Source organism: Tilletiopsis washingtonensis (assembly GCF_003144115.1).
Source record: "Tilletiopsis washingtonensis strain MCA 4186 unplaced genomic scaffold FA09scaffold_19, whole genome shotgun sequence".
Classification (NCBI taxonomy): domain Eukaryota; kingdom Fungi; phylum Basidiomycota; class Exobasidiomycetes; order Entylomatales; genus Tilletiopsis; species Tilletiopsis washingtonensis.
This window is the reverse complement of record NW_020312016.1, coordinates 390,143-412,945: the sequence shown is the minus strand read 5'-3', so window position 1 is coordinate 412,945 and position 22,803 is coordinate 390,143. Positions and strand designations below refer to the sequence as shown.

Genomic DNA, 22,803 nt, shown 5'->3' with positions numbered 1-22,803 from the left:
GTGGACGAGAAGTAAGCCTGGCTCCAGCATCCTATCAGTTCTGATCTTTTGCTGCTGGTGCCGGTGCCATGCGTGAGTGCGGCTTCGAGTGGAGGCTCCGCAGCCTCCTCGCAGCGGCGTGAGAGACGTCGCCTCGTGTAGGCAGCTGCCGTGCCTCTCGAGCTTCGTGTCGGTCTCAGTCTGAGTCTGACAGCTGCACCTTGCTGCACTGTGCGCATTCAGCCTGCATCTCTCGCGACTCTGACTTGCCCTCTGCGGCGTCGCGGCGTGCGTGTCCGTCGGCGCGTGCGGGGAGGTGGCAAGCGAGCCCTTGCGCGCCGACGCTACGCCAGCGCCGCTCGCGTCGCAGACGCGGCAGCGTTCATGCCATCTCGCCTTCGCACGGAGAAATCTGAATCGCTGCAGCTGGGCCAGCGGGGCCAGCTGGGCGCTCTGGCTGAGCGGCACGGCGGCTGTGGGACGGCGCGCTCGGGCAGGCGGTCCGGCGTGAATGGCCGAGAGGAGGCGCAGCTCGCAAAATGCTGGCTGGCGCTGGCTGCATGCCTGCTGCCCGAGTGCCGCGAGCGAGCAGGTCGAGCCCTTGAGTGAGCGCTCGCGCCGCTGTCGCTGTGCCGGTGGTGCTCGTGGTGCGGTCTGAGCGCCAAGCGAGCGGCTCGGCGCGCGAAGCGAGCGAGGCGAGAGCGAGATGCGCCGCGAGGCGACTTGAGACCCGCGGAGGCCGCGCCTTGCAGCGGCTCGCAGCAGGCACGGCCGCGCTGCGTGAGTCGAGCGCGCGGCGCTGAATGCGCCTGCCGACGGGTGGGCTGGGCGCTGAAGAATGCACTAGAAGGACCCGCGTGGGAACACGCTGCGCCCTCGAGCTCGCCCGAGTGCCGTGCCGTGCCGTGCCGAGCCTCGCGCGGGCGGGCGGTGATGCTCTCGCGACCGCGTCGCGTTCCTCCGGCGCCGCCTTGGCGTCCAACACCATCCACCAGCGCGCCCATCTGCATCTGCGCCGTCTCTCACAGCGGCACACGGGCGCTGGCAGCCTCGCGTCTCGGCTTCCGCGCGCTTCTCCGTCTTGCCACGGCGCCATGAGCGGCACGGCAGCGCGTCCGGCGCTGCGCAGCAAGCTCGCCGTCTCGCTCGACGCGCTCCTGGCCGGCGACGAGCCGTGGGCGAGCAGCAGCGGCAGCCATGGCGGCCCGGCCTCGGCGCAGCCCTCGCCCTCGAAGCGCGGCGGCAAGTCGGCCGCGGCGCCGCGCGCGCGCTTCTACGCCGACCTGCTCTGCCTGCCGTGCGACGCGGCGCTCGTGCGCGACGCGCTCGGCGCCGTTTCCAGCGCCACGCTGCTGGCGCCCGAGGGCACCAAGGGCGCAAGGATCAGGGAGAATGTGGGCAGTCTGTGGAGAGAGGCCGGACGCGTGTGGCGCGAGGAGGATGCGGTGCGGATGGGCAATGCCGTCGAGGTGAGTGACGTTGAGACAGCGAGAGAGGGGATGTGGGCCTGGCTCGTCGGCGTTGCTTTGTGGCTTTGCCAGAGCGGCGAGAGCTGTCGTCCGTGCTGCAAGCTCGGCATTGCTGCCTGGACTGCCTTGCTGGCGCTGTCTCAGCAGCGTGCGGACTGCAAGCGATGTGCGGCCCTCTGACCCCGCCCTCCTTCCACACAGATGCTCTTCGCCATCTCCTCCTCCATCCTCTCCAAGCGTCTCCCGCAGTATGCCTCGGACATCATCTCCATTCTCGCAGGTGGCATGGACGAGGCCGACCTCGAGTTCTCCCTGCTCGTCGCCGCAATCGACGAGGCGCTGCGTGCGCCTCTCTCGCACAGTGCCTCTACTGCACCTCGCACTGCAGAAGCAGGAGCAGTGACGCCGGCGCTGCAACGACGAGTGCTGCAACTGGCGCTCGTGTGGGTCTCGCATGTCGGGCCTACTCCCCTCGCCGCCTATTTTGCCGCGCGCCGAGATCTCTGGAGCACCGCTGCTGCCCTTCTCGCGCGCTCGTTCGGCAACGTGCAAGTGGCCTCCGAGGCTGCTCAGCTGCTCGGCTTGCTCTCTGCATTGGGTCCTTCAGGGCCAGCTTCTACTGCTCATGCCTACGCGCGAAGGATGCGCGATTGGCGAGACACGCAAAGCATGGGCTTGCTGCGTGACGCGAGCGCATCCCGGCTGGGCGAGGCGCTGACGAGCTACGTGGAGCGCCTGGACGATGCGCCGCCGACGCTTGCCACGATGCTGGCGGGCGCCGCAAACTTTAAGTGGCTCGCCGAATCGCTGCCCGGCAGTACGAGCGCGAAGGAGCGAGAGAAAGCAAAGGGCGAGCTTGCGGGGGGTGACTTTGCTGATCTGTGAGCTGCCCGCCTGGCACAGACACGGCATGCGCTGCGGAGACAGACTGACAGGTCACGCACAGACCTCCGCCATCCGTTGCCATTCTTCTCTCGCTCTTCCTCTTCGCGCGCTCCAATCCCATCTTCATCGGCCGGCTGTTGGATCGGGCATCGCTCGATGCTTCTACCGACGGCAACGGCGCCAAGCGTCAGTATCCTTCCGCGACAGGCGTAAGATGGAGCTGACAGAAGCTCCTCAGTGGATCCAGCACAAACCTTCTCCGTCACATTCCTCTCCCTTTCCTCCTATCTCGCCTCCCACGGCAGTTCTACATTCACCTCTCGCTCCTACGCTCGTCTCACGCTGCTCCTCCTCACCACTATGCTCTCCGACGCCGACGGCGCACGCGCCATGCTCGATGAACGACCCGACGAGGCGCGACTCGTGCGGGTCTGTCGACAGAAACCGCCGCCGTTGCCGGTGTCGAGCACCAAGCGTGTGCGCTTGGTCTCCTCGGTCATCGACACGGCCACGCTGTTCCTGCGGCACAATCTGTCGCGACGCCTCGACGCTACTGGCCATCTGTCAGTTCCTCTTTCCGCCTCGAACCCTGGGCACGCCCGCTGACGCATCCTCGAACCCCTAGCCTCTCCCTGCGCCTTGTTCGCGCTGCGGTCCAGAGCTGCTCGGACGCCAAAGTCCGCCTGGAGCACGAGTGGATCGAGACGTGGCGTGCTGTGCTCGCCCTCGCTTCGTTCGTGGCGTCGCGTCATGCAGAGATTCGGGCGACGGACTGTGAGGAGCTGGTGCGCGCCGTGAGTCATGCTGGCGGCTGCTTCTCCCTCTTCTCAGCTGACGGCTTTGCCCCTTCCGCTGCAGATCATGGCGACGCTCGGCCTCGCGCTGGCTCGCTCAGACGAATACTTGGCATCGCCAAAGGCAGCGCACGAGCTGACGTACGAGATTGTGCGGGCGGGACACACGCTTCGACGCCTGGTGCAACTGCTGCTCCCTTCTGCCCCTTCGGGACCCGACAGTCTTGCCAGCAGCGGCACTCGTTCTCCTCTGGCCTCGGCGCCAGCATCGCGCTCGGCGTCAGGCATGACGTCTCCCAGTCTTCTCTCCGACGCCAGCTTTCTGCCTCTCCCGCCCAAGCTCTACGCAAGCGTGCCTGGCTGGCGCACCACAGAGCGCGTCATCGCCGCCGTCGAGGCGAAAGTCGACGAATGGGCAGAGAGCCGCAAGACAGGCAGCTACTTTGCCTTTGCTCGCAGCGCCACCACTGCCGCCGTCACGCCCGCGAGCACGGGCGACTCGACGCCCACTTCCGCAGCATCAGGGCGCTCCACGCCCTCGGTGCACGCCGACTCGGGCACCATTCTGCGGCTCATCGCCAGCATCGACGCAGAAACGCTCCTGGCCGGCGCGGAACGACAGATGGACGCATCCAGCGGCGGAGCGACAGCAGATGGAGATGCCTGGCTCGACGCCACGGCCGATGCTTGCCTCGCTGAGTCGCTCAGACTGGCGGGTGAGGATGTGAGGGCGCAGATCTTTGGCATGACGAGGCAATGAAAGGACTGCGTCACAGGCTCTCTCTGATGCCCTTGCATCGGCAAGTCACACTGCGCCGGATGTCCGGTCCGACGTCGGGTGTCGGTCCAGGCTGAGGGCTGTGCCCCTCGCTGTCGAACGATGTCGCTAGTGTGGGAGCAGCACTGCTGTTGGCGTCCGAGAGTGCAGCCTCGGCAGAGCCGCGCGCATGCTGTGCCCGCTCCCGTTTCTTGCTGCCCACGTCGCTGCGTCCACGGAAAGCACTCCTTTCCGCTTCAAGGGGTGCTGCGAATTTTCGAGGCTGCTGCCCGGCGCCGGCGACGAAGTGATGCGGCGGAGGTGCGCCCGTGGGCTCGACCCGCCTCAAGGGTCAGAAGCAAGCTCAGCACTGACCCCCAGGCGCCACGTGGCAGGCTCGTCCGAGCAGCGCATCTCCGCCAGCGACCCTCGGGCCAGAGCGAAGGGTGCAGGCCCACCTTGACGTGCACTGGCAGTTGCCGAGCCTCTCGCAGCTCGCGACCCTTGAGATCCCCCTACGAGAGGGGCTCGAGCGTGCTGGCCTCCTCAGCACAGCAGCAAGGGCGATGGGGCTGATCGTCGCCGCCCATCGGCAGGAGCCTGCACGCTTAGCCTCGCTGCGCACTCTGCTGGGCGCCCGATGGGCTTCGTGCCGCATGCTGCCGCTCTGCATCGCTGGCGTGGTCGCATGCCGGCAAGCACGCAAGCGCGCGAGCCGTGCCTGGCGCTTGGAGGCCAGCATCAGCAGCAGCAAGATGGCCTCGCTGGCAGTCAAGGCTGCAGCGGCAGCGCATCGCCGCGCTGGAGGCCGGAGCGCAGCTCAGACTGAGAGAGGGCCGCGCGGCGCTCCCCTTGAGGCGCAGCGGTCCAACGTGCGCGCTCCCGGCGCCGACACCCTCGGGCCGCCACAGCAGGCGGCAGCAGCTTGCGCCGTCGCGTTGGCGCGGTGGGGTCGTGCGATGGCCCGCAGCGCGCAGGCCGCCGTCAGTCCGGCGCCGAGCTCGGCCTGCGGGAGCTCGAAGGGGCGACGAAGAGCGAGAGCGCCGAGAGCGGTCCGACCTTCTCGAGCTGCATGCTTACCTCGCACGTCGCAGCCTCCACGCACGGCGATCGCTGCACGCTCTGCACCGAGGCCCGCGCTTCTTCAGGCGGGCTCAAGCGGGCTGGGCGACGAGCGTGGAGCCGAACAGCATCCACCTTGGGCCACGCAAGACCCTGCCCTGTGCTGCTTCAAGCCTAGCCACCGCGAGAGAGATCTGAGCGTTGCATCTCGAGAAGCGCTGCAACCCCCGCCCTTCTTCGCACGGCCCGGACGGGGATGTTGAGTCGCTGCTCCTCCGAGATGCGGGAGCGCTCCTACGCGCCTGCGCTGGCAAGGGTCGCTGTGCAGGCTGGACAGCGCAGAGGGTCCTGCTGTCGGCCCTCAACCCCGCGGCCTGGCCCTCCGGGCTCCGAGGCCGAGCAGCAGCAGAGCCGCTGCTCGAGGCGGCATGCTGGCGACCTCCAGGCCTCCGGCTCGCGCTCTGAGGCGCCTTGACGTCTTTGAATTTGCTGCACCTGACAGCTGCAGGCAGCGCCAGCACGCAGCACCAGCACGCAGCGTCGTGGCCAGAGCGCAGCGAGCGAGGTCGCGGGCTGCGAACGGCGAGCTGGACGATTTTGCGAAGCTTCGCGCTTCGCGGTGTCCGAGCCGCGCGGCGCGCCGCCGAGGCTGCTGATCTCCTGCGCGGCGGCTGTGCTGCCGTGCCGCGCGCGCCCTCTTCTCTTCGCGCCCTCACGTCAGACTGCTCGCGTGCCTCTGTACCGCCGCTTGCTTGCGATGATCGACGGCGCAGCACACTCGCCATGCGCCCGACCAGGCAGGCGGCGAGTTTCGATTTTGGGGTGCTTGCCCTCGCCCGAAACTCCGGAGCCGCCTTCTGCCACGGCACCGGCGCCGTGGCCGCAGCAAGCCGCTCGCCGACGAGACAAGCCGGCACCCGGTCAGCCCACATCAGCGGCAGCACGAGCCCTGTTGAAGTTGCAAAAGGCCTGGAGACGACTGCTCACCTGCCTCTGCGGCTGTCGTGCTGGCAGTGGAGGTTGCGAGGCGCCAGCAGCGCAGAGAAGCCGCGTACGCCTGCGGTACGGCATTCACACCATCCCTCTCGCTTCGCGCTTGCCGCGGCGTGAGTCGAGGGCCTTTTGCGTGACGAAGCGACGATCGTCAGCGACTGTGTTTAGCGCGTGCCTTGCACCTTCGATCTCGCAGCACCCAGCAGGCTCTCGCAGCACGCAGCGAAGGCAGGCGAAGCGGGAACGTGCCAGCGAGATGAGCAGAGGAAGGTGCGTCGGCGTTCAGCCGAGAGGCGCACCGCGCACGTCGCGTGAGCGCCACGCCGCCACGCTGCTGTCTCGCCCCAGCGGGGTGCAGCCTCGGTGCCCTCGGTGCCCTCGCCGCGAGCGGTGCGCTGGCAGCGAGCGACCTGCATCCTGCGCGCTGGCCTCCCGCACACGCTCGGTGCCGCTGCCGGCGAGCTGTTGTGCGAGGCGCAAGGAGCGCGGGGGGCCGAGAGCTGCCCTGCGGGCTGCGGCAGTGAGGTGGGACCCTCGGAGAAATGACAGGTGCGGCAATCAGGCACGCGAGCAGCGTGCTGCTGATCGAGATGCCGGCGGCATGAACTTGAAGAGGCGGCGGTGCTGCACTTACTGCGGCGGCGGCTTCCACGGCGTGCCCTCGGCACCTCGCCTGCCGGCGCAGCGTGGAGGCCGAATGGAGGCACACACTGGCGTGCTGCAGGCGCACGCAGGGACGCTGCACGCTGCTGTCACTCGCTTGCATTTGAGCCGGTGCGGCACGAGGAGCGAGGGAGGGTTTGCGGCCAAAATTTCGAGGGGCCTCGACGCGGCCTCACGGCGCGCGCGGCGTGCCCCTTGAGCTGAGCCGCGCCGCGCTGCAGCCGGCAGGAAGATCTGCAGCTGCGGGCCGTGCTCGGTTGCGCGCAAATCCGCCCGGCTGCACCTGCATGCTGCGGCACCTTCTCCACCATTCGCACTCCTCTTGCTCTTCTCGGCGCCACGCCCGGCAGTGCAGCAAGCAGGCGGGCGCACTGCCGCACTGCACGCACGCCGCGCAGCCGCAGCAGCCGCCGATCACCTCTCCTGCCGCACCTGCGCACAGCCGCAGCGTCAGCCGCGGGCCCAGTGCCGCACCCCCTCGAAACGAGGATCGACAGGCTGCAGGCCGCCGCAGCCGCCGCCGCCGTGCCTCGCTGCTGCTGCTGCCCAGGTGCCGGGCACCCTCGACTTCGAGGGCACTCGCTGCTGCCACCGGCCGGCGGCTTGGCCGGCGCGCCGCTCGCCGCTCGCTGCCACGCTGTCTCGCCTGCCATCGCCCGGCCGTTCCTGGCCGTCCCTTCCAGACAGGCCCGCTCCACCACACAGGCGATGCTCGGGCAGCAGGCACGCCGGCGGCCACACCCTCCATTCAGCAGCGCATCGTGCGCCGATGTATAAGAGCCCAGCTGGACTGGCGCTCCTCCCGCTTGCCGCCCCATCCCACCCTTCACCCTCGCTCCTCCCCTCAAGTTCCCCCTGCCTCGGCTCACTCTCTCTCTTCGGCCCTCTCACCCACACCTACACCTCGGTCCACACACACACACTCACTCGCCATGTTCGCCTCCAAGTTCATCGCCCTCGCCCTCGCCGCCGCCGCCTCCGTCTCGGCCGCGCCGCTCGCCAAGCGCGACTACAGCGGCCGGGCCACGTACTACGCCGTCGGCCTCGGCGCCTGCGGCGGCACCAACTCCGACTCGGAGATGGTCGTCGCGCTCAACACGGCACAGTACGGCAACACGGGTGTGCGCAGCAGCTGGTGCGGCAAGCGCATCACCATCTCCAACGGCGGCAACACGCAGACGGCCACCGTCGTCGATGCGTGCCCGACGTGCAGCTACGGCTCGCTCGACATGAGCCCGGCGCTCTTCAGCGCCCTCACCAACGGCAACATGGGCCTCGGCGTCTTCCAGATGTCGTGGCACGAGGCCGGCTCGGGCTCGAGCAGCAGCAACTCGAACAACAACAACGGCAACCAGCGCCAAGCCGCCGCGCCCGCCACGACGAGCTCCTCGTCGCAGCGCCAGCAGCAGCAGCAGCAGCAGACGCAGCAGGCGCAGCAGGCCAGCAGCTCGGCCTCGCAGACGCCGCGCCCCTCGTCGAGCTCGTCGAGCGCCGCTCCCGCCTCCACGCCGTCCGCTGCGCGCAACGCCACGTTCGCCGGCATCGAGGGCAAGCAGGTCAGCGGCGTGCCCTCGTGGTGGGCCGAGGTCGGCACGGCCGGCTGCCCCGGCGTCGTGGTGCCGTCCAACTCGTCGGCCGTCGCCATTGCGCCCACGGACCTGATGAGCAGCGACGACATGGCCGCGGCGTGCGGCCGCACCCTCACCATCGTCAACCCCGCCAACAACATGACCATCCAGGGCGTCGTCACGTCGTGGGTGCCGGGCGCCGAGCGCAACTCCATCGTCCTCGCCGACGGCTACAAGCAGCTGGCCAACGTCTCGAGCAGCGAGACGCCCGGCGCCATCGAGAAGGTCGTCTTTGGCTACTCGAACGCCACGTCGTCGACGAGCAACTAAGCGCCCGCGAGGAGCAGCAAGACGACCCGGCAGTGCCTCACTTCGTCTGTTCTACTCGCCCGCCTCAAAAGTGCTGCGCACTCCATCCCGCCCGCCGCTCGGCCTCCGCGAGGCCCCGCCGCTGCGCATCGCCGTGTCCGCCTCTCTCTCTCTCTCTCCCATCATTCGCGCCCGCCATCCACGCTCTCCCTCCACGAGAGCCGGGGTCGCCGGCGCCGTCTCGGCCCGCATACACACTCCTCTCTGTCAGCATAGCGCCTCTCTAGCCCCCCTTCGGTCTGTGTCCTGTCTCCCCTCTCTGCTACACCCCTTAGTCACCCTCATTCCGCCTGCCGTCTCGGCCACACCAGCGCCCCCCATCTGTGCGGCGGCTTGCTCGTGTGCCCGCTTGTTCGCGCGGCCCTCTCTCTCTCACTCATAGAAATCAAGCGAGCTGGAATATGCTTTGCCTCTCCTCTGCCTCTCGTCTGTGCTGTGTGTGACTGCGCTGCCGGGAATGAGACTCGGGCTGGCGAGGGCTGACAGCCTCTGCCTTGCGCGCTCGGCCGGGGAGCGAGTGCAGCCCTGTGTCACGGCTGTGCGCACGGGTGGCACGACAAACAAGCAAGCGAGCAGCGTCAGCCAGCGACGACGCACGAGCAGGGATGCGTGGCGAGCCGCACGCACTCTCGCTCGGCAGCATCGCTTCGCGCTGCTTCATGGACGCTGGCACACGCACAGCGCAATGCACGAGAAGACGGTTCATGACTGAAGCAAGGGGACGACAAGAGCGGAGCGGGGCGTTACAGAGTCTCTCGGGGACAGGAACGAGGCGAGAGAGGAAGAGGGGGTCGGGGGGAGCTGGCTGCCGAGGGGCGCGGGCGGAGGCGATGAGGCGAGGTGGTTCGGTGTTGAGGACGCGAAGATTGGAGAGCCATTGAAGAGCGCAGAGAAGGCGATGCGCGCGAGGAATCGAGAGGACGACGAGGGGTGCGATGGAAACACGCATCGAAAGAGGTCGCAGCGTTCGACAAATCATCGACGAAGCGCCCGCTCACGCCGCGCGCATGCCGACGCACTCCGCCTTGACCTAATCGCCCTCCTTCTCATGCGCTCTTCCCGCCTCAGCTCGCCCCTGCTCTCCACCTGCTCCTCCGCCCTCCATCGCTGCCTCCGACGCGCTTACGTGCGCGCAAGGGCACGCTCAGCAGCAGCCGCCCTTGCCCTTTGCATTGCCGCCGTCGTCGGCCGACGGCTGCACGGTGATCGTCTCGCCGCCCGAGGGCCGAATGTCGCTCTCGCTGCTCTGCAGCGCCTTGTTCGACACGATGCGGTAGATCTCTGTTCGCGAGACGAGGACGGGGGGTCAGTGCTGGGCGCGAAGAGAGCCAGACGTCACGACGTGGGCGAGGGGAGAGCGCGCACACACGCACCGGTGAGGATGTTCTGGAACGCTTGCTCGACGTTGGAGGCGTCGAGTGCCGACGTCTCGATGAAGGAGAGGTTGTTCTCGGCTGCGCGCGAAAGAGGCAAGTCTACATCAGCTTCATGTCGCACAGCTGTGCATCTCCCACACAAGCATCTGGCCCATCGTCGCCTCTTCCTCGCGCCACTCACCAGCGAAGCTCTTGGCCTCCTCCGTCGGCACGGCGCGCAAATGTCTCAGGTCGCTCTTGTTGCCCACGAGCATGATGACGATGTTGGCGTCGGCGTGGTCGCGCAGCTCCTTGAGCCAGCGCGACACGTTGACGTAGGTGGGGTGCTTGGCAATGTCGTACACCAGCAGCGCGCCCACGGCGCCGCGGTAGTACGCAGAGGTGATGGCGCGGTAACGCTCCTGGCCCGCTGCAAGGGAAGAGAAAGATCAGCAGGGGAGGGAGAAGGAGAGGTCGCAAAGGTCGCAAGTCCGGACCCACAGCGTCGACACACACACACACACAAGGCCGCTGATAGCTCCACACGTCCTTGTGCCGCCCTCCGCTGTATCTCTGCTCAGCACTCCGCCCGCACATCCTCATGAGCCCTGCCCCATGTCCGCGCACACGCATCCCCACAGTCGCCCGCAGCTGCGCCCTGATGCAGCTCATGATGCTCTGGCGCGCGAGAGGGCGAGAGCGCTCCACGAGGGAGCGGGGACCAGCAGCGCACCTTGCTTACTCGGACAGGACTCGCGCGCGCGCAATGGGCACAGCTCTGGGCCGCACACTCGACCAGGAGCGCAGCCATCGTCCGCGAGAAGCCTGTAGGCCGGTGCAGCAGGGACTGACACGCCACGCTGCCCTTTGCGTCCAGTCGAGCCGTTCGATCGCCCGCCTCTGAGCAAGGAACAAGGGGCGCGTAGAGAGGCATATGCGCGGCACACCCTCGAGCTCTCAACGCCGGCAGCACATGCATGCTCCAATGAGCGCTCACAGGGCGCGCGCTCGGGTCGCTCTCGCTAAGAAGCCGCCTGCTTGTCTCTTTGCATCCCCGCACCGGAGCTGATGCCTTGGCGCGGGCTTGCGCATTGGCCTTCTGACGCATGCAACAGGACACACGCAGCGCTTGCGCGCGCCCGCTGCATGCGCCTCCGCGCTGTCGCCTGGCTGCCAGCATGGCTTGAAGCCCATCGCGCAGTCGGCCAGGCGCCAGACGCCAGACCGCAACGCGACGCTGCCGGCCTCTTGAGCGGCCCGACCATCGTCCGGCCGAGGAGCTCAGCGGCCGGCACGCACGCCTCGCTGGCCGTGTCACTGGCCACCTTGCAGCATCTCCCATCTGCACGAATCCCTCGCTGGCCGTGTCACTGGCCACCTTGCAGCATCTCCCATCTGCACGAATCCCTCGCTGGCCGTGTCACTGGCCACCTTGCAGCATCTCCCATCTGCACGAATCCCTCGCTGGCCGTGTCACTGGCCACCTTGCAGCATCTCCCATCTGCACGAATCCCTCGCTGCCGTATCGCTTGGCACCTGACAGCATCTCCCATCTGCATCTCATAACCCATCGCACCTCTTCCCCGCCCTGGCCTCTTGCCGCTCCTCTCTTCCCTCCTGCGCCTCTACGCTCCTTGGCAGCCAAACCACACTCACCCGTGTCCCAGATCTGCGCCTTGACCGTCTTGCCGTCGACGGCAATGCTGCGCGTGGCAAACTCGACGCCGATGGTGCTCTTGCTCTCGAGGGAAAACTCGTTGCGCGTGAAGCGGCTCAGCAGGTTCGACTTGCCCGTGCCCGAGTCGCCGATGAGGACGACTTTGAACTGCAGGGCGGCGGGGGGTTAGTGAAGAAGTAGGGGAGTGGGGCAAAGGAGGGACAGAGCGACGCACGAGGAAGTCATAGTTGGACTCGGCGGCCATGCTGGGCTAGCGGCGATGGAAGTCGTCGAGTGGCGCGTGCGTAGAGGGAGCGCTGGCTGGGCTTCAGACGCAGCGAGCGGCGAGAAGGCGGATGAGCAAGGGCTGAGCGCCGTGTGAGCGATGCGACGCAGAGGAGTGAGCAGGCGTGGAGGCTTGGAGGAAGAGGCGGCGAGAGGCGGTGATCGTGGTGGTCAGCAGCAAGCGACGCACCCACGGACCCCCTCGCGCCTCACGCCTCACGCGCGCCACGCCGGCGACCTGCAGCGGCCTGCAGCGCCTCTCTCATCGCGCCGCGTCGCTTTGCTGCGCCGCACGATGGCTCGGCACCGCACCCGGCGCCGGCGTGCCTCCTTTCCCTTTGTGCGCGTGCTGTCAAGTCATGCGTTGCTTCTGTCTCTCCTGTCGCTCTCTCGCTTGCGGCGGCGGCACCCTTTACGCAGCGGCGTCTCGCGAGCGCAGGCATCGCATGCCGCCAGCGCGCCTGCGCTGGAGCAACACCCAACGCATGCGGAGCAACGCCTGCTGCTCCGCTCGAGGGGCGCGCAGGCGCAGGCTCGAGGGGCGCGCCAAAGCGTGGCAGCCCCTGCGCCCACGCTCTCACGAGCGCGACTCCGCGATAGCGCGCCAAGCTGCTTGCCTGGACGCGCCGCTGAGCACGGCCCGAGCGCTCCGGGCGCCGCGCATGCTTGAACTCTCCACACCTCCTCCCCAAGCCCCAGCGCATCGCTCCGCGCCCCACAGGAGAGGGAAAAGGGAAATCATCAGAAGGAGAAAACGGGAGTATAGGCCATTGCGCGAGCCAGGCGCCGGCACGATGCTGTGGGAGTGCAGGACATGTGGGAAGACAGAGCCGGGCAGAAAGTTGGGTGCGAGACGGATCGTGGGGGGTCAGTAAAGGGCGGGCGCGCATCTGCGGGGGGCTGAAGGGGCAAGAAAACGAGGCCGCGCCAGGCGGCCCAGGTGGGTGGTCGATGTGAGTAGAGAATGGCGCAGGGCAGGCCATGCCTTTGAAGCTAGACAGGCGGAAAGGGAGACCTCGGGTCCCGGAGCGCGGAGCGCCATCGCCGCTGCCCTGGTCGTGTTGCCCGCTCGCGCGGCGTCTGCGATGCGATGCGTGGCCGCCTCTACTTCTTCTTCAGCCGGAAGGGCCCGAAGAGGCCAATGTCGAACGGGTTCGGACGGCTGGAGTGGTACATCTTGAGGTTCTTGATGCGCCCCTCGTCGAGGCCGCCCGAGGGCGAGAGCTTCTTGAACGCCGACTTGCGGAGAGGAGCACGCGTCAGCACGAAGGTGCCGCAGAAGGGAGAAGGCCAGGGAGCGGCGTACCTTGGAGAGGTCCACTGCGTCGGTGTCGCAGCCAGCGCAGTAGTCGACGACGCGCACTGTTGGTCTCCTGGTCAGCGGATGCCTCCAAGCACACGCTTGGACGATTGCGTGGGGGACTCACCGCGCACGCAGTGGTTGTGCGCGTCCTCGTTGCAGATGTACACAAAGTCGCCGCACTGCGGGCCGCTGGTCCAGCTCTTCATCACCGCTGCGGGTCGCGCACCTCGCATCAGCACCGGCATCGCGGCCGAGAAGGGCAGGGGGGAAAAGCATGAGGTGACGCACCGCCAATGTGGTTGTTGTTGTTCGGATCCCAGCTGCCGTCGCCGCACGCTGGGTTCTTGAGGTCGTTGGAGGCGTACCAGGTGATCTCCATGCGGCGCGGGAACTCCTGAGAAGGGTGAAGGGTGGGATAAGCGCTCCATGAGGTAAGAATTGCACCTGACTGCTCTAGGCGCGCTGCCCCTGTTTTCGCCTTCAGACGGCCCGACTAATGATGCCCGACCATGCAACGCTCTCACTCACCTTGACGCCAGGCGGCTTGCCGATGAGGAAGTTCTGGCGGCCCTTGCGTGCAGCCTTGGACTTGTGCTTGTGCTTGCGAGCTGTACACCGCACATGCAGTCAGCCTCTCCGTCTTGACCTTCCATGGTGCACGCTGCTCACTGCGCTTCCGTGCCTCAAGCGCACCCTCACTCCGGCTCTCCTTCGTGCCCGTCGTTGGCGTCTGCGGCTCGTCGTCGTCGCCGTCTTCGTCGCCTCCCGAGTCGATGATGTGGTACACGGCGCCCGTGGCCTCGTCGACCTCGGTCGTCAGAGACTGCTCATGCTGCGAGACGTCGCCGTTGACGGAGTAGGAGAGGGCGAAGAAGGCGAGCAGCAGAGAGAGGAGGGAGAGTGTGAGACGCATGGTGCGCGAGAGTGTGAGGAGGGACGAGAAGTGAGGGAAAGGAAGGAAAAAGGAGAGACAGCGCCAGATGTCGGCCTTGTGGGGGGTTGGCTTGCGCGAGCGAAGGACGAGGCGAGGAGAACGGAGCCGGGGTGAGTCGAGAAGGAGAGAGAGGGAGATGATGGAGGAGAGAAGGCAAGCCACGTATGTTGAGCGAGCGCTGGTTGACAACTCTGTTTCCCTCATGTACCGCGTCGATGGACAGCAACCAGCGGCTCGCGAGGGGTCAAGCGGGGTCAAGATGCCTCGTCCAACGCCTCTGCATGCTGCTGCCCTCCCGACGCGCCGATGCCGCTTGCTCCACTGATCGGACATGTCCCGCCCTCCGCTTGCACGACAGTAGGCCAGGCGCTTAGAGCGTACGTCGGCAGGGCCGTGCGGCAAGGCGAGGAGAGGCACCTCCTGCGAAGCCGCTGCGTCCACCACCCCGAGCCGCCGGGCGCACGCGCGGGCCTGCGGCTTGCGGCTGCGTGCGGCCCACGCGGCTGCACGGCCGGCGGCACGGAATGGAGGCGAAGTGACGATGCGGCGCAGCAGCCTGCGCACGCCCCTGAGGCTGCTCGCCGGCGTGAAGCGCTGCGGCTGGAGGCAGCACCGGCGGGCACAGGCACGCAACGGCGTCCTCTCCAGGGGCTTCGCGCGGGAGAGCCGCTGGACGCGCCCGACGCTAACGCGCGGCGCGGGCACGCGCCAGGAGCGCAGCGTGCAGCGCGTGCAGCGGCAACATCTGCACCGCTCATGCTGGCGCCTCCGGGAGCGTGTGGCTGAAGGGCGTCTGCTGCTGTGCTCGACCTCATGAGGAGCCAAGCCGGCACTGTGGCGAGCCTGTCTCCTACACAAGCCCAAACTCAGCGTCGCGAGGACGCATCACAGGGCACGCCTCAGACGCGAGAGGGGTGAGCTCGACTCACACCGGCACCAGCTTGCAGACGCTGCAGCGAGGCGTGGCCGGCTCCGCAACACTACTCATCGGACGTGCAGATTCAGGTCCTCTCTCTCGGCGTCTTGCAGGAGACGATGGACCTGCCAGGTGCAGACAGCGAGAGCGAGAGAGGCCGAAGCTAGAAAGTTGACACCTCAACCCAAGCGCCGATGGCCACAAGTGCGGCGTCTCTTCTCTTTCCCGCTTGTTATGCGAGGCAGATCAACAGGCAATGGACAACAGCACGTCGCCTGGAGAGGACGAGCCCTTTTCGAGGTAGCTCTGGCCGCGGCACATCGCACAGCGGCTTCGCCACGCGCGGCAGTCGCAGATCGATCAGATTGAGACGCGCGTAAGATACCGAGAGCGAGAGACAGAGTCGAGTCGAGAAGGTCGTGACAGGAGAGAAAGCTACAGCCGGTCCGCACCGTCGCATGAGAAGAGAGGGCTGCGGTCAGGCGCAGCAGGCCGCGCCGGAGCTCGTGCCGGCCTGCGCGGGCACGCTCTTCTTGTCCGCCGTCGCCGGGACGTCGAGCGCCGGGTTTCTCGCGAAGAAACCGATGGGCTTGAGGTGCAAACGGACCGTTTCAGCGGGCATTATAGGGAAATCCTAGGTATAAGGAGGTCAGCTGCCATCCTGGAAGGCTGGGGGAGAAGGGGGAAGGAGTAGGGGGGTCAGGGGACTCACCTCGGGCCGCGGGATGTGCGTCGTGCCGAGCGTGATGTACGAGACGATGTCCTTGTTCTGGATGCTGGCCTTGCCGTCGCCGACCCAGTTGACGATGCTGTCCTCGGGCGCCTTGAGCGTCTGCGGCACGTGCAGGCCGGCGGGGTAGCGGTGCGCGTCGTTGTACGGCACCGTCCAGATGTGGTGCTGCGCAAAGGGCGCGCGCAGGCCCGTGAAGCTGTCCGGCTTGGCGTGCAGGCGCGGCTGCTTGTCGCACACGATCTTGTAGCCGATCGGCTTGCCCGACGAGTAGTGCTTGAGGTTCTCGTTGACAAACGTCCAGCTGCGCCTAAGAAAGGGTCAGTATGGGGCGATGTAGGCGACGCACGGCGCGACTCACTCCTCGTCGGCGCATGCGTCGCGCACGCCCTCGCCGGCCGTCGCCAGGATGCGCGTCGGCGCCGTGAACGCATTGCCCGCGTAGTTCTCCTCGCTGCCCGCCGCGTACGGGCTCGGCTCGATCTTCGTCTCCATGATGGAGTTGAGCGGGCCGTCGATGTGCGGGTCGACGCGCAGCGAGAAGAGGTGCTGGTGGTAGTGGGCGTTGATGCGCGGCGCCACCTCGGTGCCGTGTCCGGCGGGCGTCTCGCCCTGGTCGAGCATGTAGAGGTTCAGGATGCCCGAGAGCTTGATCTCGAGCTCGATGTTGCCGTCCTGGTGGAAGGAGAAGTAGATGCCGTACCTGGGTGATGGCGTCAGCATGCGCGGGGCGAAGAGCCAAGGCGTCGCAGTCTCACTCGTAGTTTGCCACTGGAGGAACAGAGTCAGCACATTGCCTCGCGCACAGATACACAGCGCAACTCACCGGTGCAGACCATGCTGATGACGAACTTGCGGCCACGCACGTTGTGGGCGCGGCCACCGACGCGGTAGTCCGTGTGCTTCCACAGCAGGCCCGCGTCCTCCTCGTGCAGGCAGATGGCGTTGGGGATCACCTCGGCCGTGCCGTCGTGGCGCGCCACAATGCCGTCCATGTACTCGATGCTGCCGAGGCAGTCGCAGCCCAGCGAGAGCGAGTTGGAGAGGTAGCCGAGGCCATACTCTCCCACATCGCTGTCGAACGTGCGTCAGCAGCTCGCACCGAAGCGCATTTTGCCGCTGTGCCACTCACAAGGCGAACTTCTTGTAGTGCGGGTAGCCCGGCTCGGCGTACGGCACGACCATCTCGGCAAGAGAGATGCGGTAGAAGAGCGGGCGCTCCTTGGGCGCGGCAGCAGAGGCGCCGGGCGCCTCGGTGTCGTTGTACGAGATGGTGGAGAGGACGAGGCCCTCGCGCGGGTGGAAGCCGATGTGCATCTTCCACTTCTGCCACTCGATAAGACCCGTACCCGTGCGCTTGAAGCTCACGCCCTCCGGCTGCTCGACGTGCAGCGGCTTGATGTCAGTGCGCATCGTGATCTTCTCGTCCTTGTTGAACGGGCCGGCGTTGGCGAGCTCGGGCAGGTAGTCGTGCTTCTCGAGCGGCGGCGGAATGCGCGCGCGCTCCGAGCACTCGAAGCCCGCCGTGGGCGGCGCCGTGGAGCCGGGCAGCTTGCCGTTCTTGCGGTGCGGCGGAAAGTCAATCGCCAGCACCTCGCCCGTGTTGTTGTCGATGATGGGCGCAAAGTCGAGCGGGTGCGCATACAGGTTCTCGTCCTTGTTGAAGCGCGCAAAGGTGAGGCACTGCTGGATACGCTTGCCCGGGAAGCGCTGGTCCCAGCCGATGCTCCAGCCGCTGCGAGACGTACGTCAGCCCTTGCCTCTCCCCTCTCAGCCGGCCCAGCTCTCTCAGCCGCCCCAGTTGCTCCACTCACTCGGCGTACAGCTGCTCCGGCGTGATGCCCACGTCGGCCGCGGCCTTGATGACGCGCGGGTCCTTGCGGATCGCCTCCTCGGCCATGCAGAGCTCCTCGATCGTCAGCGCCGGCTGCACGCCCTCGGGCAGCTTCTCCACGCTGCGGATCTCGGCCTTGTCGCTGGCGGCGTCGAGGCGCACGACGGACTCGTAGCCCTCGCCCGTGATGGCGTCGATGATGTGCACGTTCACCAGGCGCTCAATCGGCGCGGCGGCGGCCGAGACGGCGGCGCTGTCGGCCGTGGCGCCGGCGGGGAAGAAGCCGGCAGCAATGACGCTGGCCTTGCTGGGCTCCTGCAGGTAGATGTTGACGAACTTGAAGGCCTTGATGCCCGTCTTGAGCAGCCAGGGGCGCATCGTGTCGGCGGCGAGCGCAATCTCGGCCTGCCATGGAAGTCAGCATGAGGTGGGCAGAGTGGCGAACCCGCGCCACGCACCTGCGAGGGCGGGTCGAGCGGGTGCTGCGGCGCCGCAATCTTCTTGCCCGCGGGCGCGGGCGCAGGCGCCGCTGGAGCAGTGGCGGTAGGTGCCATGATGTGTGTGGGTGTGAGAGGGGTGTGAGAGGTGGAGAAGAAGGAGATGAGGCGGCCGCTGGCTGCTTAAGGCGCGCACGTCTCGCAGCGGAGCTCAAGCGCCGGCCAAGTGCAGGCCGGCCGGCCAGGCACAGCGTGCGCACGGGTCCACCGCCGCCACAAGCCGCGCTGCTGCACCTCTCGCGCTCGCCTATCGCTGCGCAGTCGATAGCAGCGGCGCCACACCGCCGCCTGCTCTCAGGCACGCTCTCAACGGCTATGCGAGCACTCCATCACTCTCTCGCTTCAGCGCCGGCATCGCTGCAGCATCGCATCAGACCTTGCTGCCAGACGAGACCCACACGCAGGCTGGCGAAATGCGCGCACCGCACCGCTGCAGCTGCTGAGGTGGCGCGCGGCGCTTTGGCCGAGCGCGAGCACCGGCCAACTCCAGGCTCGCGAGCCGGCCAGCGACAGCTCGCGCTCCCCCTCCCTCATCTCCCCACACTCGAGTCGAGCCGGCGCTATCTTCCTGCTGGCTGCAGCGCTGAGTGCAGCAAGCAACGACAGCTCCGCCGTGGCTCATCTCTCGGAGCCGCGCATCCATCTGCTGATGCTGCGAGAGGCCTCACACGGGCTTCAGGGGCCGAAGCGCCTGCTCCCGCCGCGGCTCGGCTCCGATAAGCCAGCCGGCAGCAGCTGCTGCGAGAGCGGAGCCGCGGTTCTTCTTGTGCCCGCTTGCGCGCCGGCCGGGCAAGCCGTCAAGATGCAGGTACCAGAACGTAGGTCGCCGTGCAGTGGCCGAGGAGGCGCAGCATCCATCTCTGATCCAGGCGCAGCGGCGTCGGAGAGGGGAGAAGGAGGTGGCCCAGAGGAGGAGCAAGCGTGTCTCTTCTCGTGCGAGAGCGCGCCGCGTCTGCACGGACCTTCTGCAGCGCCGCCATCTTGCGCCTCTCTTTCTGCTCCACCTCGAAGTCGCGTTTGCCTTCAGCTCCACGTGCTCCTCAGTCCACCTTTGTCATGTCTGGCCTCTCGCTCGGCGTGCCTCGTTCGCGCCGCGCCGCCGCTCCAGGCAGCGACGGCGTCGCTGGTAGCTCTAGCGCGCCCTCTTCCTCCACCTTCGCCTCCGACCAAGCCGTGCGCGCGACCGACTCCGATGCTCTCCTCTCCCGCCTCTCGGCCATGCGCGCAGGCTATCTCCCTTCCGAGTCATTTTCAGCGCACTTCGTGCCCATGGGCACGCCACAGCCACTGCCGCGTCGTCCGCCGATCATCAACATCGGCACGGCGCTGCGCTGTCGGCGCCTCGACGAATGCGTCGAGAGGTTCCTGAGCGAGGGCGAGGGCAAGAAACAGATCGTCAGCCTGGGAGCGGGGAGTGACGCGCGCTTCTGGCGGATACAGGTGCGCCGCACCCTCACCTCGCCTAGTCTGCACGCTCACGTGGTCCCTCTCCTCTCCTCGCGCAGGCAGAAGAGAAGCTCGACGTTCGTCTGGCACGCTACGTAGAGCTCGACTTTCCGCAGTTGACGCGCGCCAAGATTGAGCGCATTGCGCGCTCTGAGCCGCTGCGGAAGCGAGTGGGCGGGACTGGACCGCAGGGCATGCGCGTCGGTGAGTGACAGTCGCGTAGCCGCAAGAAGAGGAGGAAGTGGGAGCGCTGATTGCGCATGCTTGGGGCGCAGAGCAAAACGGCAGTGCTCTGCACACCTCTCGTCTGCACATCCTCCCGTGCGATCTTCGTCAGATCGCCACTGCGCCTCCCTCCTCTTTAGACGAAGGCTCGGCATCTCACATCTCCGAGTCGCTCCTCTCCGTGCTCGACGCCTCGCTTCCCACGCTGCTGCTCGCCGAATGCGTGCTCGCCTATCTTCCGTCTGCTTCTTCTCAAGCGCTGCTGCAGTGGTTCGCGCAGCGGTTTGGCAAGCTCGAGGTGCTCGCCTATGACATGTGCATCGGCGGCGATGCCGGAGCTACGGCCGCAGGAACAGCGCCGAGCAGATTCGGACAGGTCATGCTGTCAAACCTGGGCGCAAGAGGCCTGGATCTGCCCGGCGCGCGAGGCCTGACGACGCCCGAGGCGTACGCGGGACTCTTTGAGCGAACTCTGAGCGCTTGTGCTGAAGGGGACAGCACGCAGAGCGAGGCGCAGAGTCTCAAGCACGTCTGGAGCGCATTGCCGGCGGAGGAGAGAGTCAGGTGAGTTGAGCACGCGTTCGCGAACGAGGAGCGAACGCTGATGGCGCTGTATGTAGGCTCTCGAGATTGGAGGGCCTGGATGAGGTGGAGGAGCTCGAGATGCTGCTTTCGCACTACTGCGTGAGCTGGGCAAAGCGGAGCGGGACGCCGGCGGCGCAAGAGGCCTTGGAGGAGCGAGCGGCGGAATGAGATGAGGTGGGCATTCGCTTGAAGGAAGCGATGTGGTGGCAGACTAGAAGAAAGCGGCAGGGCTACGACGGCGATGCATGCCGGCAGGCCCGGACGCAGGCGCCGGAGCGGCAGGCTCGTCGCGGCCCAGCACTTTCTGCACGCCCTCCGCGACGCTCTGCAAGAGCCGAAGGCCCGCGGGCAGGCCGCTGAGCAGCGGCGCCGGCACGTCCTCTGCGGTGCGAGAGCTGCCCTTGGCTGAGCCGGAGGGCGTGGGCAACGTGCCGACGGGCAGTGAGGTGAAGTCGGCGTCCGGATCATCGATCTGGAACGGATGGCCTTCGGTGTTGAAAACGTGCGTGTCCTTTGCCGGCTTGCGTCAGCTTCATCTTTCTCACCCTCCTCCGGCGGACTCACCAGCGAGACAATATCCGGATCCGCGAACGTCAAGAAGAGATACTTGAGGGTCTCGGCATACACAAAGCTTTCGCTGTTGTCGATCTGCTCCGTGTTCGTCTTGCGTATGTCGTTGATGGAGGCCCAGGCACCGCTGCCACTCTCGCAGTGCTTCCGCAGCGCCTGGAACGCCGTCCACGCCAGATTTTGCCAGCGCGTATCGCCCGTGGCGCGGTAGGCGTAGAAGACGGACTCGAGCACCTCGGGCCTCAGAATATACGCAGGACTGTCGTAGTCGAAGCCTCGGGCGTAGTAGCCGGCTGGGTCGTTGATCGTGACGCCACTGCAATGGCGGGCAAGTCAGCTTGTAGCCGAACGTTCCACACGCACAACGCACTTGCTTGAGCCGCTCTGCGTCTTGAAGACAAACGACTCGGGGCCGATGCCCGACGCGCTGCTGGTGTACGTGTTGATGCAGCTCTCAGCAAGCTCAAGACCGTACTGGACGATGCCATCGTTCCGCAGCAGGCGGCCACCGAGGATCCAGTTGCCGCCTGCAAAGCATCCGAGGTGAGACCAGCGCGGAATCTGACCGGAAGAGGTGGTGTAGTCGGTCAGGTAGGTGCTGCGTCCGGACGCTCGGGTCAGCAGAGCGGCAGAAGAGAAAGTCAGAGAGGCTCACAGCTGCTTGGACGTGCCGCCGGCGCGCGTGATGAGATGCTGGATGGAAGCCTTGACGGTCTTGATCCATGCCGGCGCCCAGATATCATTCGGACGGCCAATGAGCTGTGCGTACTTGATCATGTATCTGACAAGCGGCAAATGATGAGCAGGAACAACCAACGTCCCACGCTTCAGTGACGCACTCGAAGAAGGAGTCACTGCCTCCGCCCCACTGCAGAGGAGGAGACTCAGTCGTGATTTGTGACGCCAGGTCCCGGAAGGCAGCGCACCGTCATGAGGTTCGAGCCCTCGCCCGTCTCTGGGTCAATTTGCTGGCCGTACAGGCCATCCGGAAGCTGCCAAACTCCGCGTCAGCAGCTCATTCTACGCCTGCCTCCCAACCTGCTCACGCTCTGCTTCGACTCGACGGTAGCGCGCATCGCGCGCACTCCAAACTCTCGGTACGTGTTGTTGCCCGAGAACTTTGAGAGGCGATCGAGCTCAATGACCAGTGTGCCAGTCTCGGCGATGATGGCACCATCAGTCTGCGGGCCTCCAAAGTTGTTCCAGTCGCGCAGCGTGTTGTACGGCAAATCGTGGTTGTCCGTCCATCCTCGCAGCAGGTGATCGCCGATCACCTGAGCCTGCTGCACCAGCTTGACATTGCGCTTTCCGTCGAGCTCATAGGCTGAGAGCAGAGCACCGACGTATCGAATCGTAGTCTCGAAGATGCTGATGCTTGACTGCGTCGTGCGGCTGAAGTCGACCTTCTCGGCGAACGCGACGCTGCGCGAGAAGAGGTCGCTGAGACCCATGAGGTGGTGCGTGCTCAGCGCATCGATGGCTGTTGCGGCCCAGTTGCCGAAGCCGCCGTCGCCTTTGCGAGATAGCGGCAGCAGCTCTGAAAGGTGCAGGTTTAGCACAGTACAGCGTATGATGAGCCGCGGAGGGCCACTCACCATCAGAGCCCTCGGCGTATTGCAGGTAAGCACTGCGCAAGAGCCGCATCAGCGCACAGGCCGACAGTGCTTGCCTGCACAGCCGTCGGGTGACTCTGACGCAGAGGCAAAGCAACTCACTTGTAGCTCTTGACATAGGCCGCCTTCACAGCGTTGGCACGATCAGGCTGTGCGCTCAAATTGGGAGCCTGCACGGTGGTGCCCTGCGCGCACGAGACGAGGGCGACGAGCAGCGCAACGAGCGATGCCTTCTTCATGGTGACTTGATGGTGGTGGGAAGCAAGAGAGGCAGCATGAGCTGCCGGTCCGCTTGCTGCTGCATGGCTCCGGCG

At 66.6% G+C, this 22,803-nt stretch overlaps 9 protein-coding genes across 9 annotated transcripts; 4 read left to right on the top strand and 5 right to left on the bottom strand.

The window, feature by feature from the left end:
* Nucleotides 1–959: 959 nt before the first annotated feature.
* Nucleotides 960–4,335, top strand: FA09DRAFT_331670 (hypothetical protein). Its single transcript, XM_025743125.1, has 6 exons — nt 960–1,448; nt 1,650–2,329; nt 2,395–2,519; nt 2,572–2,896; nt 2,959–3,127; nt 3,192–4,335. The coding sequence occupies exons 1-6, from the start codon at nt 1,074–1,076 to the stop codon at nt 3,885–3,887; spliced, it is 2,370 nt and encodes a 789-aa protein (XP_025596366.1). The 5' UTR covers nt 960–1,073; the 3' UTR covers nt 3,888–4,335.
* Nucleotides 3,698–4,320, bottom strand: FA09DRAFT_331671 (hypothetical protein). Its single transcript, XM_025743126.1, has 2 exons — nt 4,280–4,320; nt 3,698–4,205 (listed from the first exon to the last, which is right to left on the bottom strand). Exons 1-2 carry the CDS (start codon nt 4,296–4,298, stop codon nt 3,898–3,900), a joined length of 327 nt encoding a protein of 108 aa, XP_025596367.1. The 5' UTR covers nt 4,299–4,320; the 3' UTR covers nt 3,698–3,897.
* Nucleotides 4,139–5,456, top strand: FA09DRAFT_106118 (hypothetical protein). The gene has a single exon (XM_025738970.1). The coding sequence runs from the start codon at nt 4,451–4,453 to the stop codon at nt 5,207–5,209; it is 759 nt and encodes a 252-aa protein (XP_025596365.1). The 5' UTR covers nt 4,139–4,450; the 3' UTR covers nt 5,210–5,456.
* A 2,126-nt stretch (nt 5,457–7,582) lies between these two features.
* Nucleotides 7,583–7,900, top strand: FA09DRAFT_289692 (riboflavin-aldehyde forming enzyme; the record flags this gene model as incomplete). Its single annotated transcript, XM_025739950.1, has 1 exon — nt 7,583–7,900. A coding segment is annotated over one exon (318 nt), but the record flags the coding sequence as incomplete, so codon positions are not given.
* A 1,410-nt stretch (nt 7,901–9,310) lies between these two features.
* FA09DRAFT_331667 (ras-domain-containing protein) lies at nt 9,311–11,954 on the bottom strand. The gene is made up of 5 exons (XM_025743124.1): nt 11,787–11,954; nt 11,551–11,719; nt 10,097–10,324; nt 9,913–9,993; nt 9,311–9,820 (listed from the first exon to the last, which is right to left on the bottom strand). Exons 1-5 carry the CDS (start codon nt 11,814–11,816, stop codon nt 9,684–9,686), a joined length of 645 nt encoding a protein of 214 aa, XP_025596363.1. The 5' UTR covers nt 11,817–11,954; the 3' UTR covers nt 9,311–9,683.
* Nucleotides 11,955–12,590: 636 nt separating this feature from the next.
* On the bottom strand, nt 12,591–14,519 carry FA09DRAFT_331666 (hypothetical protein). The gene is made up of 6 exons (XM_025743123.1): nt 13,809–14,519; nt 13,668–13,747; nt 13,428–13,533; nt 13,264–13,350; nt 13,143–13,198; nt 12,591–13,075 (listed from the first exon to the last, which is right to left on the bottom strand). Exons 1-6 carry the CDS (start codon nt 14,050–14,052, stop codon nt 12,941–12,943), a joined length of 708 nt encoding a protein of 235 aa, XP_025596362.1. The 5' UTR covers nt 14,053–14,519; the 3' UTR covers nt 12,591–12,940.
* Nucleotides 14,520–15,166: 647 nt separating this feature from the next.
* FA09DRAFT_344106 (hypothetical protein) lies at nt 15,167–18,107 on the bottom strand (the record flags this gene model as incomplete). The annotated part of the gene is made up of 8 exons (XM_025744635.1): nt 15,167–15,623; nt 15,702–16,029; nt 16,081–16,422; nt 16,478–16,490; nt 16,546–16,793; nt 16,852–17,454; nt 17,534–17,958; nt 18,012–18,107. 8 exons carry the CDS (start codon nt 18,105–18,107, stop codon nt 15,468–15,470), a joined length of 2,211 nt encoding a protein of 736 aa, XP_025596361.1. The 3' UTR covers nt 15,167–15,467.
* Nucleotides 18,108–18,938: 831 nt separating this feature from the next.
* Nucleotides 18,939–20,631, top strand: FA09DRAFT_105847 (leucine carboxyl methyltransferase). Its single transcript, XM_025738969.1, has 4 exons — nt 18,939–19,490; nt 19,556–19,700; nt 19,772–20,285; nt 20,342–20,631. The coding sequence occupies exons 1-4, from the start codon at nt 19,107–19,109 to the stop codon at nt 20,472–20,474; spliced, it is 1,176 nt and encodes a 391-aa protein (XP_025596360.1). The 5' UTR covers nt 18,939–19,106; the 3' UTR covers nt 20,475–20,631.
* On the bottom strand, nt 20,518–22,730 carry FA09DRAFT_321720 (seven-hairpin glycosidase; the record flags this gene model as incomplete). The annotated part of the gene is made up of 9 exons (XM_025741031.1): nt 20,518–20,817; nt 20,871–21,192; nt 21,247–21,474; nt 21,532–21,657; nt 21,716–21,744; nt 21,803–21,868; nt 21,923–22,413; nt 22,472–22,503; nt 22,592–22,730. Coding segments are annotated over 9 exons (1,733 nt in total), but the record flags the coding sequence as incomplete, so codon positions are not given.
* Nucleotides 22,731–22,803: the final 73 nt, after the last annotated feature.